General features: G+C 31.9%; 1 protein-coding gene across 1 annotated transcript in view; it reads right to left on the reverse strand.

The window, feature by feature from the left end:
* LOC127702840 (dynein axonemal assembly factor 8-like) overlaps nt 1-17864 on the reverse strand; it is an 82619-nt gene that overhangs the window by 14382 nt on the left and 50373 nt on the right. Inside the window, exons 19-26 of the mRNA XM_052207143.1 lie at nt 17260-17500; nt 15504-15699; nt 14407-14501; nt 13120-13207; nt 11517-11637; nt 9617-9707; nt 7919-8004; nt 5388-5457 (exon numbers count right to left, since the gene is read on the reverse strand). Coding sequence (XP_052063103.1) covers nt 5388-5457; nt 7919-8004; nt 9617-9707; nt 11517-11637; nt 13120-13207; nt 14407-14501; nt 15504-15699; nt 17260-17500 — 988 coding nt within the window. The remainder of the gene's footprint in view (nt 1-5387; nt 5458-7918; nt 8005-9616; nt 9708-11516; nt 11638-13119; nt 13208-14406; nt 14502-15503; nt 15700-17259; nt 17501-17864) is intronic.

Below are 17864 nucleotides of genomic sequence, written 5' to 3' on the forward strand. Positions count from 1 at the left end.
TCACAAACACGTTTAACTCCGACACAATCTTTATGTGCCTGTCCCAAGTCAGGATCCTGTAGTACATTGGTTGTAGAAGGTTCATGTCTGTCATATTTGTTTTTCATAAATTGTTTTGTTATAAATCATTTTCGCGTTTGAATTGTTTCACATTTTACATGTTGGGACTTTTTACAGCAGACAATACGGTATGGTTTTTCTCATTGTTGAAGGCTGTACAGTTGCCTATAATTACTCACATCCACTTCAATTGAACTTTGGTGAAAAGTTGTCTCATTGGCAATCATACCACATCTTATTTTTATATAACAAATATATCAGTGTCACAATGCATTATGCAAGAAAAATTCTGTATAAGTTTTATTAAATCAAGTTAGCAGTATATAAGAGGAGGAATTACCAATACAAAATGCCTACCCCTTATGTAGATATTGCAAAATAAATGTTTTGCTACCAGAGACTCCAAAAATCAATTGGATATAACATGTCAAATAAACAAAATACGAAGTGCACAATGCCATCTATTTAGGAACTTCAGATTGTCCCAAAGTTACATTCAAATATAGTAACTGGTTTTCAAGACTCATGGATACAAAGAGTTGATAGACACGCATTTGAAAGAAAAGAAGCTCATATATGTTTAGTTTTCAAACAAGAGTGCACACGCTGAAATGTCTCGCCTTCTTTACTAATCATTGATATTATGTTGATAGTCCTAAATATAAAGCTTTATTACAACTGTCACATAAACTTAACATTAACCAAGTAAACTAAACATTGACCAATGAACCATGAAAATGAGGTCAAGGTCAGATGAACCATGCTAGGCAGGCATGTACAGCTAACAATTCTTCCATACAACAAATATAGTTGACCTATTGCTTATAGTTTAAGAAAAACAGACCAAAACACAAAAACTTAACACTGAGCAATGAACCTTGAAAATGAGGTCAAGGTCAAATAAAACCTGCGTGACTGCCAAATAGATCATAAAATATTTCCATACACCAAATATAGTTGAACTATTGCATATAGTATTAGAAAAAAAGACCAAAACTCAAAAAACTTAACTTTGACCACTGAACCATGAAAATGAGGTCATGGTCAGATGACACCTGCCCGCTAGACATGTACACCTTACAATCATCCATACACCAAATATAGTAGACCTATGGCATACAGTATAAGAAAAACAGACCAAAACACAAAAACTTAACTATAACCACTGAACCATGAAAATGAGGTCAAGGTCAGATGACACCTGCCAGTTGGACATGTACACCTTACAGTCCTTCCATACACCGAATATACAAGACCTATTGCTTATAGTATCTGAGATATGGACTTGACCACCAAAACTTAACCTTGTTCACTGATCCATAAAATGAGGTCGAGGTCAAGTGAAAACTGTCTGACGGGCATGAGGACCTTGCAAGGTACGCACATACCAAATATAGTTGAACTATTGCATATAGTATTAGAAAAAAAGACAAAACTCAAAAACCTAACTTTGACCACTGAACCATGAAAATGAGGTCAAGGTCAGATGACACCTGCCCGCTAGACATGTACACCTTACAATCATTCCATACACCAAATAAAGTAGACCTATGGCATACAGTATAAGAAAAACAGACCAAAACACAAAAACTTAACTATAACCACTGAACCATGAAAATGAGGTCAAGGTCAGATGACACCTGCCAGTTGGACATGTACACCTTACAGTCCTTCCATACACCGAATATACAAGACCTATTGCTTATAGTATCTGAGATATGGACTTGACCACCAAAACTTAACCTTGTTCACTGATCCATAAAATGAGGTCGAGGTCAAGTGAAAACTGTCTGACGGGCATGAGGACCTTGCAAGGTACGCACATACCAAATATAGTTGAACTATTGCATATAGTATTAGAAAAAAAGACCAAAACTCAAAAACCTAACTTTGACCACTGAACCATGAAAATGAGGTCAAGGTCAGATGACACCTGCCCGCTAGACATGTACACCTTACAATCATTCCATACACCAAATAAAGTAGACCTATGGCATACAGTATAAGAAAAACAGACCAAAACACAAAAACTTAACTATAACCACTGAACCATGAAAATGAGGTCAAGGTCAGATGACACCTGCCAGTTGGACATGTACACCTTACAGTCCTTCCATACACCGAATATACAAGACCTATTGCTTATAGTATCTGAGATATGGACTTGACCACCAAAACTTAACCTTGTTCACTGATCCATGAAATGAGGTTGAGGTCAAGTGAAAACTGTCTGACGGGCATGAGGACCTTGCAAGGTACGCACATACCAAATATAGTTATCCTATTACTTATAATAAGAGAGAATCTAACATTACAAAAAATCTGAACTTTTTTTTCAAGTAGTCACTGAACCATGAAAATGAGGTCAAGGACATTGGATATGTGACTGACGGAAACTTCGTAACATGAGGCATCCATATACAAAGTATGAAGCATCCAGACCTTCCACCTTCTAAAATATAAAGCTTTTAAGAAGTTAGCTAACGCCGCCGCCGCCGGATCACTATCCCTATGTCGAGCTTTCTGCGACAAAAGTCGCAGGCTCGACAATAAAACCATCTGAATTTCACAATAACAATATCAATCAGCTGATTATAGGCCTGCTATTTTCTTTCCCTGCATCTAGGAAATAAAGCAGCTGTTATTAAACTTATAGAGAACTCGTTTTCATTTCTCTTTAGGATGTACCCAATTATTTGATCAATAGAACTATAACAGAACTAAGAAGTAATGTCTGAATTGCTCATAAGAGTTCTAACTTTCATGAATTACAAAAGCAAGGGATATGATTTAAATCTAAATTTGACAATCAGAAAGCTTTAAGTGAATAAAAATAATTTCTTCCTTTTAGAACTATTAGACTACAAATTGTAAGATAATTACAATGTTTTTCCAATAAAACACTTGTCTACCCATGAAGACAAATGTTTTTCCAAGTTTTATCTGAACCAATCTATTACATGAGGGGAAACAGGTTAATTAGGCTTACCCTAAGTTGTTTTTCATAACTATCTGAGTCACAAATACAATTTGAAATCCTGTTTATTGCTCATATTAAAACTGGGTAATATTACAAAAGCTGTTTCCTATAATTGGTACTTATTTTCCAATTAACTAATTCTTTACCCACTTATCACTAGAATTAATATAATTTGTGATCAGAATGCTAATGTGGTTACAATATAATACCAGTTGTATTGATATTGGAGACAAAAACAAGATTGGTTAAGTCTATTTTAGTAATGCATTTGGAAAGAGGTTTGATTAGAACCAAACTTATGAAGAGTCTAATTGGACTTACATTTTGTTTGGCCTTTTTTGAAGTTTTCCCTTAAAAAAGGACATGGTGTGATTCAGACCTTATTCAACCTAATTGGTTCAGTGATATTTGAACTTTATTTTCACAAACATATCAATTATCTTAATGCAAAAATCACCTCATTTTGTAGTACTCCAATTGTTAGGCTACAAAGGGCACTTAGCAAGCACCCTCCAATACAGAAATCTGTAGTTTTTGTCTATCATATTTTTTTTCTTCTCACTATTTGAGAGAACATGTAGTTTAAACAATAATGTTAATTTGGATGAATGATAGATATTCAGCAAAAAGATCAATCTGTCTTTTGTAGTATGTAGTTTTGTAAAAACAGTGATATTCTAAAATCTCATTTTCTCAGATACTGATCATAATGTTGAACCATTTTGGCAGACGGTTTTATTCTTTCAAAATTTGTCCTTATAAATCAATACGTTAGATTTTCTAATGACCTTGCATGAGAGGACTGAATTGTTGATACATACCCATGGTCATATGTGACCCAGATCAACAAACAGGTCATTCACATCATCTCTATGAACCCATGGTTCAATAGCTTTATTCTTTTATCAAGGCAATCATATATGAGGACGGGATTGTTGACACATATCCATAGTCATATGTGACATAGATCAACAAACAGGTCAATCACATCATCTCTATGAACCCTTGGTTCAATAGCTTTATTCTGTTATCAAAGAAATCATATATGATTCTCCTGTAATATCATATCAACTCTGAAATATTTATTCCATATGCAGGCACTGTTGGAATATGTTGCTACACAGAAATTGAGAGTTCACAATGGGGAAATTGAAATCCTTTCTTTTGTCATACAGTTCAGTTCTCAATCGATCCTCATTGTCAGTTTCTAGATGTTAGTCCAGAAATTAAAAATATTGAAAGGAATCATTAAATTTAGCAATTTTACAAATAATGAAGAGGTGTTACTTCCAAAAGAAAATTGTAAAATATTGTCAAGTCCAACATGACTTGTGTTTTATGGTTCTTAACAGCAATTCAAAAAATTTGAAATGAATTGGTCAGGAACCTCAAATTTAGCTGTTTTTATTCACATTTTCAAAGGGAAACACTCAGAAATGGCAAATATGTGTTGCTTGAAAGATGGACTAGATAACTGTTTACTTTGTAATATCAAAGTCTTATCCCTATTAAATTCTATATTTGCCTGATATTTATATATTCAAAAGTAGTTAATCTATAGCTATGCAATTACGGCTCTTGACATCTTCAGAAATAAAATCTGAGTGATGCTTAAAGTATTACATTAAAAAATTCCCTAACAATTTCTCAAAATTTCAAATTAAATCTACTGTACTGAATGTAAATCTGAACCTCAGAAACAGTAAGTGTAAAATATGTTGAAGTCAAATGATAATTTTGTCAAGGCTAACTAAAGTTTTCAAAAGTGAAACTGTAGGTTAGCAAAAAGATCAGAGTAAGACTTTAATAAGTCAGTCAACCAGAATGATTCTAAGAATAATTAAATGCTAAATCTTGTTCATGCAATCAAATTGTGCCTTTGTCATCCAAGTTATGTCTATTCGTATATAGTTTATTTATTGACAATTTTTTGTGTTCCATAACTCCTGTAAAGTTGTGGAATAAGAATGGAGGTACAATATTGTCAACTCTACATATTGGCAAACAATCCTACCAAGTATAAAAGCTTTCTTTTAAACAGACTCAGATGAGTTGCATTCACAAGGTGTCCTTGTTACAATACTTTAAAGGGTCAAAGTCCAAAAACTCCAGTAAATTGTCAAATCAAACTGAACAACATAGCACGTTAAAGAGAAAATGACGACAAATAATTCTACCAAGAAGCTTTGTGTCAAAGGATCTCTGAATATAGATATGTTTTGGATAGGAAAGGACAGACAGAGACCATAATCCTATCCTCCACCACTCCACACGCAGGGGACAAAAAAGACTTTTTTTAAACAATAAAACAACATCATCAAATAAAAAAGAAATTTAAGCTTTTTACCTGTTTAGTGTCTGCTGGTCTGAAGATCATCTCACCATATTTTCCTATCAAAGATTCTGCACCATAATCACTGCAATAAAGTAAAAGTTTTCGTTAAAATCTATTCTTACTTGCAAAATACAAAAATAAAATTCTCATTTACTTTACTCAAAGTAAAAGAAAAAGAATATTGATATTTGAGCCAGTCACAAAGTTGAGACTTTGTAAACATATATAATACTTATGAACTTTTTCAGAATATATTATGTCCCCCACTGGGGTAGTCACTTTTTATTTTACCTCGACCACCCAAAGAAGTTTATTCAATTTTGAAACAGACACCTACAGAATTTGAATTATGTAAAGACCAACAACTTTTGGCATTTAAAAAAAATATTGAGTACCCACTGCCCATAGATTATTTCATAAAGCCATAAATTTTTCAACCTTTCAAAGATAAAGACATAAAATGCAGAAATGTGTGTGACAGATTATCTATCAACTTGACATTTAAAATTATGCAGTTTTATATCAATAAATCATGTTTAGTCCTCTCAATATTAGTTTTTTTCAAACCAGTTTCTTGCTGTTTAGAACACATATATATATTGCCTATAGGTGAAGCAACCACAGTTTATTATGCTCCAAGGGGAGCATAACTCTTATTAGGGATGATTATAGTCTATATACTATGGCCCTGAAAAACCTTCAACAACATGGCTGAAACATTGTTGTATATCCATATTAATTATGGAAAGATTATTGTGCAATATTCATTAATTAATTTGGTAAACATGGGGATATCCTCTATATATATTACATGCACTGAGTATAAATTTTCATAAACAGAAACTCAAACTGTGTTTTCCTGTTTTTATAAATAAGTCCAAGAATAAAGGACAAAATATAGTTATATTTATGTTAAAGCATATCCTTCAGACATGTGTGTACATCAATGGATTTCAATTTTCAAAGAAATATATTTGCCACTTCAATATGCTGTGATGTTAATTATCCTTAACTAATTTTGGACACATTTATTGCAGTACAAATACTCAATACTTTGCCCTAAAAATAATAAAATGGAAATGAAGTGTGTCCAAAATTTTCATTATTGTCAAAAACTTGTCAGATTGAGTTAAGACATAAGGTATTGTCACCTTTAGCCATGCTTTTTGTTTTGGCACTTTATCTCTCGTTTCTGATGCAACAAAATAAGCATAAATAAAAATATTATTTCTCATAAAATTGACCTAAATCAGAGCACACTTTTTGGAAAATTCTTATGGTTTTAATTCCCATTTTCTTAATTATTCATAACTCAGAAACTGACGTAAAGAGTTGTCTTAATTTTATTTAAACAGATAACATGTTCTGCAATATATATTTACCCGTAAAAAGGGAGTAAACTCTTATTGTTTTCAAGATTTTGTTTCTATTTCAAAAAATTAACTAAGAGCAAAAATGAACAAGGAGCATATGATTCAAGCGTAAAAAGCTGTTGTTCTACATTCTATTTAATTTAAGTTTTTTTCTGACAGCCCTAAGCAGTTAAGGCCCAATTTACTGTAAAAGCTCAGAATTTTTTGCAATGCTTTATTATTATTTATTATTATTGTATTGCATAAATCAGGATTCTCACTGAAAATTTTAATTATATTATTTGTAACAAACATTTCCTGAAACTGTGTTAAATAATATTACATTTCCTTCTGTTGATCAACAATTGCTTAAATATATATACAAGCATTAACTTCTTATTTTCAGCACTTTATCAGGTAATAATAATTTTTTAGTTGTCTTTCAGACACTGTAAGAGATTGCACTTTTATACTTAAAAAGAAAGATAATCCATCTTTTCTTTCATTTGGGAGTTTTTGAAATTTTTATAAATATAATGACTTTTTCAAATTTTTCTATTCCATTAACAACAAGAATGTGTCCATAGTACATGGATGCCCCACTCGCACTCTCATTTTCTATGTTCAGTGGACCGTGAAATTGGGGTCAAAACTCAAATTTGGAATTAAAATTAGAAAGATCATATCATAATGAACATGTGTACTAAGTTTCAAGTTGATTGGACTTCAACTTCATCAAAAACTACCTTGACCAAAAACTTTAACCTGAAGTGGGACAGACGAACGGATGAACGGGGGAACGAACGGATGCACAGACCAAAAAACTTAATGCCCCTAAGTGGGGCATAAAAATATGTGTGCATATGTCTGAAAAACTCTAGATGTGACCTTGAAAAACTGTAATTCAGAAACGAGTTGCATGAAGTAAACCAGTCACTGCAGGTAAATGTAACAACTCTATGCTTGGAAATACATTTTTTCTATTTGGTATGCTATTTCCAAAAAAGTAGTATCTGTGTATACACATATGTCTTTTGAGTTGATTTTACTGATGGCCTTGAAAGGAAATAATTTCTAAGACACCTGATTACCAAAATCTTTCCCTTGGGTGATAAAGATTTTTGCACTATTGTGCTATGAGAGTGTTTATTTCCTATCTCTGCATGTTAATCATAATAACTTGTTACTTACCTTCCCATAATAGAATCGAATGCCAGGATAGCATTATCTCTCTGTAAGCACAATACAATACATGGTCCAGAAGTTATCAAGGGTACCTTTAAATTAAAACAAGATCATAATTTATCTAATTAGTAAATTCAACTAAGATATAATGTCAGAGAGAAATAAAAACTTTTCAATCTGAAAAACACATTGATTTATATGGACAACTCTGTTAAATGTATGTAAGCTGAAGAAAAGGGGCTTTTACTTGACTCTTGGAAGTTGGGATTTTTTTCCACTGAAATTTAAGTATAGTATTATGGAAGATGAATACTTTCAATTAAAATTTAAATATCCGCAGGTAAAGCCATACTTTAAAAAAAAATTGCTGTTCTGAATTCCTTTCTAGACCAAATTTCAAGAAATTTTCCACTTAAGATTTTCATTTAATATTCTTAAACCAGTAATGGAACTGCAAACCAATGACCCATCGCATGCATATATTTTAACCGTCAAAGGGCAATAACTTCAATATTGTTTAGGGTTCTGTTAAATTTTATCATGAACTATATGTCCCTTTGAAATGTAATTTTCATGGAAAACACTTTTGACCTAAGACTGTACAAGAAATGTAGGCATGAGATCAATAACTATGCAATTTTCCAAATAATTTATATTTCTAATGGACATAACAACTGTAGAAATGATTGACTCTGATTATCTATGTGCTCTCAGGCCTTTCAGGTATAAATCGTTGACATAATTTCATAAAAAATCTAACAAGAAATGTAGGAATGTGAGTGCACTCAATGCAATTTCCCATAAAAATTACATTTCAAAGGGACAATTTCTGTAAAACTAGTTGATCGGCACTAATTTTCAAATACGTCCAAGACATAGCTGATGATATAAACTTTTGATATAAATTTCATACAATCTGACCACAAATGTAGGCTGAAAGTACTTACAGTGCAATTTTTCATAGAATTTGCATTTTCAAGAGACATAACTTTTGCCAAAAATAACTGATGAGTGCTGATTTACAAAATACTCCAAGAAAAAACTAATATAAACCATTGATATAACTTTCATAAAAATCCTACAATAACTGTAAGCTGGAGAGTGCTTACAACGCAATTTTGTATATACCGGTAATTTATATTTTCAAGGGTATGACTCCTTTAAAAATAAATTAGACAATGATTTTTGCACTTGGTGGAGACATAGCTGATATAAACCTGGAAAGTATTGAACTGTAAAAGGGCATACAAGACCAAATAGACCTGTTTGTCTCTGTTGAACTCATTCACAACTAGTTTTTACACTTGCTATCTGCTGCCTGACATATGGTATGGACACTTGTCCATCATTGAAGACTATGGATTTCTATTGCTGTTTTCAGTTTACTTATTATCTAATTCACATTTAGCCCACCATTCCTTTTATCATATTTTATTGTCCCTTGGAACATTGAGAATGAAAATACAATATGATCGAAATACAGATCCTGTGTTCAAGCTTTGCAGGATATGTATTTTAATCAGATTGATGAAAATACTACTGTAATTGAAATCTATAGAACTTCTTTCCAAAGAAGACTTATAGATTTCAGTCATAATTCATCAAAGTGATTTACAAATACATGTAAAGTTAGGAATATAAAACATAAACCTGTAAAACTAACAATGCTAGTTATATGGACAGAAATTAACAGTAGATATTTACCTGCTTAAAGCTGCCAGCATCTATAACATGTAAGAAATGTTCTGCTTGTTCCTGAGTAAACCATACCATTCTGCAGCCGTATATTTCAAACCTAAAATAATTTTATTGAATTCATTGATTATATGTCAATATTTCAATTCCTCTAAATGACAGAAAAATACTTTGATTGATATTTGTAATCAACAATTTAAAGAATTTAAAGACAGTAAAGAAGAATATAAAATATGATAAAAAAAAGGCTAACACAAGGTCAATTTTCCCTATGTCAAAGGCAATAAAATGCTCCGTTGGGCGCAGCTTGATATGACCACAGAGGTCGAACCCTGAACAGTTGGGGCAAGTATGGACACAACATTCAAGCTTGATACAGCTCTGAATTTGGATTGTGATTAAATATTTGACACAGAATGAACGTGGTTTAAGAACTTAAAATTTTTTAATTTACCTATTATGGTCCAATATCCAAAATCTAAATACACGGTTAGATTTGGCATATCAAAGAACCCAAAGAATTCAATTTTTGATGAAATCAAACAAAGTTTAATTTTGGACCCTTTTGACCTCAATATGAACCAATTTGATAGCGGGGCCCACAAATAAAATATCTAAATACATGGTTAGATTCAGCATATCAAAGAACCCCACATATTCAATTTTTGTTGAAATCAAACAAAGTTTAATTTTGGACCCCAATTTGGACCAACTTGAAAACTGGGCCCAAAATAAAAAATCTAAACACATGTTTAGATTCAGCATATCAAAGAACCCCAAGAATTCAATTTTTGTTAAAATCAAACTAAGTTTAATTTTGGACCCTTTGGACCTTAATGTAGACCAATTTAAAAAAAGGGACCCAAAATTAAAAATATAAATACACGGTTAGATTCGGCATAACAAATAATTTAACAAATCTAATGCGCCATACTGTGCAATTAAAGATTACTTCTTGGAATTTTCAATATTTGAAATTTGAAAAAAAAAATATTTGAAGAATAATTCTTTTTAATTTCTGAAATGACAAAAAAATTGACCCCCCACAATTTCTTTTTAACCCCCTCCCCCCTTCTTCCCCCAAAAAATTCTTTCCCTCAAGATATGGTCATAATCTCAATTCAAATTTCCAATGGAATTTGCAACCATAATTACCCATTTAAATTTACCATAGTGCTAACTTGATATATTTTATAATAGAATTTAAAATATAGTGTCAAAACTTTCATATGGATTTTTTTGGATTACCTCCCTTACACTGTTTTAAATTGTCTTAATTGTTCATTAACCATTACTTTATACATAATTTAAAAGCAGTGTAAGGGAGGTAATTCAAATGATGTATTTGATTTATCTCCCTTACACTGCTTTAAATTATGTTTTGTACTAAAGTATTTGTCCATTAACCAGGACAACCTTGTTTTTCCCCCTTTTTTGCCCCTAATTCCTAAACGGTTTGAGCCATAAACCCCCAAAGCAAATCCTAATCATCCCTTTGTGATATGGAAACTTGTGGTATAATTTCAGAGAGATCCATACACCGTTCCACAAGTTATTGTCTGGAAACTAGAAAATGCTTATTTTTGGCCCCTAATTCCTTAACTGTTGGTACCATAACCCCCAAAATCAATCCCAACCTTCCTTTTGTGGTATTTAACCTTATGGTAAAATTTCATAGAGATCCATTCGCTTAAACTAAAGTTATAGTGCGAAAACTAATGTGTCTTCAGACGACGACGCCAACGTCATACCAATATACGAGGTCGTATAAAAATTACATTATTAATAAGTAAATCTTTGTTGTATCCTATATCAAAATTATAATACCTTTATCAATATGTCTGTGACAAATCAATCAGATGATTAAACTCAGTAAATCTAGAAAAGAGACAATTTAAATGATACTTACCCATGAGTAACTAATCCATCAATAAGATCTGCATAGCCGTAAGTACTATCTCTTTTGATTGTGATCAGTGGTGGTTTCAATACCAGGCATGTTGTTTCCATCAATATATAATCAGGAGAATCTACAAAAAAAACAAATGCAAGTTTTAGTGACTTTAACAACTCTAGATTTTAAGCCAGAGTATCAGTCTTTACGGGAATATCTTATTATAACTTGTAAGTGTTTTTGCTATTGAATTAACTATTGAACTGTAGTTTGTAGAATCAGAAAAATTTATCAATTGATAAAAATTATCTACTAAATGCCTTCATTTTTTGTATCCCTGGGTTGCTGTCTCATTATCCTACATCTTCTTTAACTCATATACACTAAGAAACCAAGCCTACAGCAAGAAAGCTGTACTACAAAATGCCACTGTGAAAAAATAATCACAGCAACACATGGCTTTAGCTTCTTTTTTTTTACACTGCAATATTATACTGTGGATATTTTCAGAGGTTATGTTCATGATTTAAATGCGTAAACTTTTGAGTAAATTCTTGCATTGAACAATAAGTGTGCCCTTTAATTCACTTCAATATTATTCATTTTTTATTAAAAAAATTTGCGGTGGTGATATTTTTGATCCTTTTATGCGAGCTTAAGTGAAAATGTCCATGTTTACATTACCAATTGAAATCAGATGAAGGTTGATATAAGCGTTAAATTGTAAATAAATAATCATTTTCAGTCAATCTATAGTTATCCCATTGAAAAATTTCTCAAAAGTTATCTTTTTAATAAAAATGTATGCAAATTTAATCAATTGTTTCAAAAGAAAAAAGCAAAGCAACAATTTCTTTGTTAAGAAACCTTTTTCTTCAACAAGTCTATCCGATGAAAAGTGGAAGGGAGGTTATCTCACAATGAAAGATGTTCTAATTTAAAAAAATATTCTAGCCAAACGTTAAAGATTTTTAATTACACAGAGCTCAAGTGGTAAAAATAAGTTATTATATAAATAACACATAGCTTAGAGGGTGATAGAGCAGATTGTTACCCCCGAGAAAACATTGTCAACTGAGGCGAAGCCAAGGTTGACAATGTTTTTTCGAGGGGTACCAATCTGCTCTATCACCCTCTCAGCTATGTGTTATTTAATTTATTATACTGAATGCCCTATCATTATTGACTTTCACTGTTAAATATTAAATTTTAAGTATTTTACATGACGTCACATATATAACAACGTTACAGGTATTAGAAAAATCAACAGAAGTGAAGCAAGATTTTTTATTTTGACAGTCTATGAAAAAGTTCTGAACCAAAACAAGTATTGTCTTTAATTATTTGATGTAAATTTAATTCATTGTCCTTTAAATTATCGATTTTTGATTGGTCTGCACAAGAGAGTGACATTAAAAAAATTGTCTCCCGCTCAGCCATGGGATAGAGTAAATTATCTCCCTCGTATTAGCCAATCAAAATCTGGCATTTTAACGTGAAGTATAATAACAATCATTGTCAATATCACACAGATATTTAACATGTGAATTTAATATATTTTGCAGGTGCTGATTTTCTACCTTCAAATTTTGGGATGCATAAAACAAAAGAAATATACCTGGATGTTCTGAGGGATCATGGACAACAATTTCTCTATTCAGCTGATATTTTATATCTAAAATACTGTCTTCAGATGGGCATAGGATCTGAAATCATATGTATACATATAATATCAAAATATTAATGATATGCAATAATTTCATTGTACAGTTTTTTTTCTTTTTTACTTGTCAAGTCAAAAATTATATATAATGATTCTATTGTGCAAGCTATGCAGTATTCAAATTTCTATTCCAAAAAGAAGTCTAACATTTTTCACATTGCTGGTGTATATGTACAACTATGACAAATAAGGTCAACTTAAATTAATTTGTAGATTTCCATCCACAATTGGGAAGGAAATGGGTGGGAGGATGTTATTTTGTTGATTTTTATTTCCTCTGAAACCATTTTGTAATGTGTTCTTTCTTTGTAAGGGTAATAATTATAGCTTTATATATCTAAAGAATTCTGCAAATATTTTTCAAATTATTATGCAGGATGAATAAATATGCAGCCAAGTCTGGTCAAAATTGGGACATTTTCAGTATGTAGCAAAAATGTGGTAGAATGCACTCTCTTTTAAACTACTTGCATCAATTCTATTTTGCTTTCTGAGCTATGATTTGTAGTACCCATTTAAATGAAGAAGTGCTTCAGGAAAACCATAGGCCCTGAAAGCTAATTTGAAGTGATTAAAATCCACATCAGATCGATAAACCCCAATGAATGATAGTCAAAGAGAAAAAATCAATGCACACCTTGGTATGAAAAAAAAACAAAGTATATTGAGTATAAAGTTGACCTCATAAAAAGATGACCTTTGAATTAATTTTAACATGCACATATCTGTACTTTCCCTATTGTATAAGACAAAGCAAAAAGAAGGTGAAAAGAATGTTTTTGTGGACCTCAACAAAACAACAACATATTTGACCAAATATAGTGAATAATCATTAACAAAACAGGTTTTACCATTGAATCATATGGAATATGACATGCTTCCAGGTTTCGACAGAAGTAGAAGTATAAAAAGAAAACCAAACCTTTTTCTGTAAATAAATAATGACAAACAAGTGAAGTTATTCAGATTGAAATACAGATACTATGTCCACATTTTGCTTAAAATGATCTTATAATGTTCCATTCTACTTTCTGTTCTGTTAAAAAAAGGAAAAGATCTTCTGAACAGAAAGAAAGTAGAGCATTTTCAGATCATTGTAAGCAAAGCATAAACACAGATCTGTATTAAATCAGCTTGGAATGAAATTAAGTTATGATTTTAAAATTACCACTATTTTTATACCTGTTCACTGTCTAAGTATTCTGTAGATTTACAGCAAAGTCCATCTGGGAAAAATGTCTTCTGATCTTCTAAGGCTTTGATATAACTCATGGAACCTTACAAAAAAAATCAACATAATATGAGTTATCTAAAAAGTGAGCCCCACAGTAGTGTGCATTAAAGCGCCCATAGCAAAGATATTGTTACTACCAATAATCACTTGAAATAAACCAAATAATGTAAAGCATTTAAGCACTATGATTTGGGAGCAATAACAGAAAGGTCATTACTGTTGCACTAATAGAAATGTTACATTGTTACAAGAATTGTCAAAAGAGATGTCATATAAATTTAAAACTTTACTTTCAATCACAAATCTGTATCTTCTTAATTTGTTTGCAAAGACAAACCATTGCTAACTGTACTTGCTATATCTGATAAAATGATTACAGTTATGATTTGAGGCCTTGCTGTATCAGGTTCAGGTGAAAGCTTATGTAACTGCAAATTGGTGCCAATACAACCAGCTAGTACCAATGACATAGCAGACACACAAATGGAAACTGATAATAAAAAAAAAAGATGTGGTATGATTGCCAATGAGACAACTCTCCACAAGAGACTAAATGACACAGAAATTAACAGCTATAGGGCCTTCAACTTTGAGCAAAGCCCATACCGCATAGTCAGCTAAAAAGGCCCCGAAATCACAAATGTAAAACAATTCAAACGAGAAAACTAACAGCCTAATTAATGTACAAAAAAATGAACGAAAAACAAATATGTAACACAGCAACAAACGACAACCGCTGAATTACAGGCTCCTGACTTGGGAAAGGCACATACATACAGAATGTGGTGGGGTTAAACATGTTAGCGGGACTATTATCAAACTCTTCCTGTCGACTTAAAACTTCCTAAAGAATATGAAAATGATACTACTGGTCTATAGTAATACTAGATGTGTTTTTATAGAGCAGAAACAGAGTGAGTAAAATTTCACAAAATTCTTATAATTGAATGAACAAATAATCAACAGACATTTGAACTGAGCAAGCATTAACATTTTTATAAATATATATGTTTAATCCTACTACTACATTGGATTAAATCTTTACCATGGAATGCATTTGTTACTGTATCTACACCAAAAGTTCCCCTCCATAAGAACTGGCTTTGTCTTCTAGCGCTGGATGGATCTGTAGGTCCTAGTAAGTCTATTAACTTCTTCACAGCATTCTCTCTTTGTAATACTAAGCATAAACTTGGTCCAGATTTGAAATAGTCTATGGTTTTATCTGCTATCTCTGAATCCTGTGTTAAAAATCAATTTCTCATTTCATTCATATAAATCACAAAAGAGTGAAAAGATGCATCTAATCCCTTAGAAAACACCTACAAATACCAATAAAAAAATAAAAAATAAAAATGAGACAAGAGAAATGTATTGCTAAGATTTTCAGTCGTTTAAAAGATTTTGTCATAAACATATCAATAATTTAATATGTTGGCCAAATTCACATCTGGTGAAAAAATAAACCATTGGCAATATAATTTGGCAACATTATTTTTTGGTTTTCATTACAAAAGTCACCATTTCCATTTAGTTTAATAAATGTTTCTTGAGTGATAATATGTCATGTGATTTAAAAATGACAACAAAAAAAACAAGAATGCACACGCTGAAATGTCTCGCCTTCTTTACTAATCATTGATATTATGTTGATAGTCCTAAATATAAAGCTTTATTACAACTGTCACATAAACTTAACATTAACCAAGAAAACTAAACATTGACCAATTAACCATGAAAATGAGGTCAAGGTCAGATGAACCATGCCAGGCAGACATGTACAGCTAACAATTCTTCCATACAACAAATATAGTCAATTGCTAATAGTTTAAGAAAAAGAGACCAAAACACAAAAACTTAACACTGAGCAATGAACCATGAAAATGGGGTCAAGGTCAAATAAAACCTGCGCGACTGACATATAGATCATAAAATATTTCCATACACCAAATATAGTTGACCTATTGCATAAAGTATTAGAAAAAAAGACCAAAACTCAAAAACTTAACTTTGACCACTGAACCATGAAAATGAGGTCAAGGTCAGATGACACCTGCCAGCTAGACATGCCCACGTTACAATCATTCCATACACCAAATATAGTAGACCTACTGCATACAGTATAAGAAAAACAGACCAAAACACAAAAACTTAACTATAACCACTGAACCATGAAAATGAGGTCAAGGTCAGATGACACCTGCCAGTTGGACATGTACACCATACAGTCCTTCCATACACCGAATATACTAGACCTACTGCTTATAGTATCTGAGATATGGACTTGACCACCAAAACTTAACCTTGTTCACTGATCCATGAAATGAGGTCGAGGTCAAGTGAAAACTGTTTGACGGGAATGAGGACCTTGCAAGGTACGCACATGCCAAATATAGGTATCCTATTACTTATAATAAGAGAGAATTTAACATTACAAAAAATCTTAACTTTTTTTTCAAGTAGTCAGTGAACCATGAAAATGAGGTCAAGGGCATTGGACATGTGACTGACGGAAACTTCGTAACATAAGGCATCTATATACAAAGTATGAAGCATCTAGGTCTTCCACCTTCTAAAATATAAAGCTTTTAAGAAGTTAGCTAACGCTGCCGCCGCCGGATCACTATCCCTATGTCGAGCTTTCTGCGACAAAAGTCGCAGGCTCGACAATAAAAAATCAGTTGATTCTGTGATCAAAACATTTTCATGTATTTAGATGGAAAAAATGTACGCAAATTAGAAATGCACCTTGAATATTTTAGTTTTCAGTAAAGAAGTAACAGAATATAATGTATGATTACCATATTTTCCTCAGTTTTCAGAATATATTGAATATCCTCATCAAGTAGAATCTGGAACCTCATTGCTATAACTCTGAATCCCTCTTGTATAATTTTCTTTATTATTTTGGGGAGATGACGTTTCACTGCTCTGGGTTTAATGATAAGAAGTGTGGTTATTAGCTGTGGTCCTGATGTCATCACATGGAATATAGATTCCTTCAATGCTTCAGATCGGGTTATAATACTGTCATTGGCTGCCCTAAAAAACACATCTCTAGTCAGTTATAACTGCAATTAAACTGTAATTCATTGAAATTCTGATTGACTTTTGTATAAAAGCGAAAACCATACAAACCAATTTTCTTATAAGTGGGCAATTATAGTTTCATTCTTCTTTCAGGGCTCGGTTGCACAAATGTCAATAAACTTTGAAGTTTAAATTTTTTAAAATGTTTCAAATAAATCTGTTTTATTTCTTAATGACTGAATTAAAACTTTTAAAATTTTAAAGGATGTTTGAGTATCTAGTGTTATGGCTGTTTGAACTTGGGAAATTTTTACCCTGTCCACTTTCCACCTGTCATCATAACTCATTGGACCCTTTGGACTTTATCATCATCATA

Source organism: Mytilus californianus, unplaced genomic scaffold (assembly GCF_021869535.1).
Source record: "Mytilus californianus isolate M0D057914Y unplaced genomic scaffold, xbMytCali1.0.p SCAF_5, whole genome shotgun sequence".
NCBI lineage: Eukaryota > Metazoa > Mollusca > Bivalvia > Mytilida > Mytilidae > Mytilus > Mytilus californianus.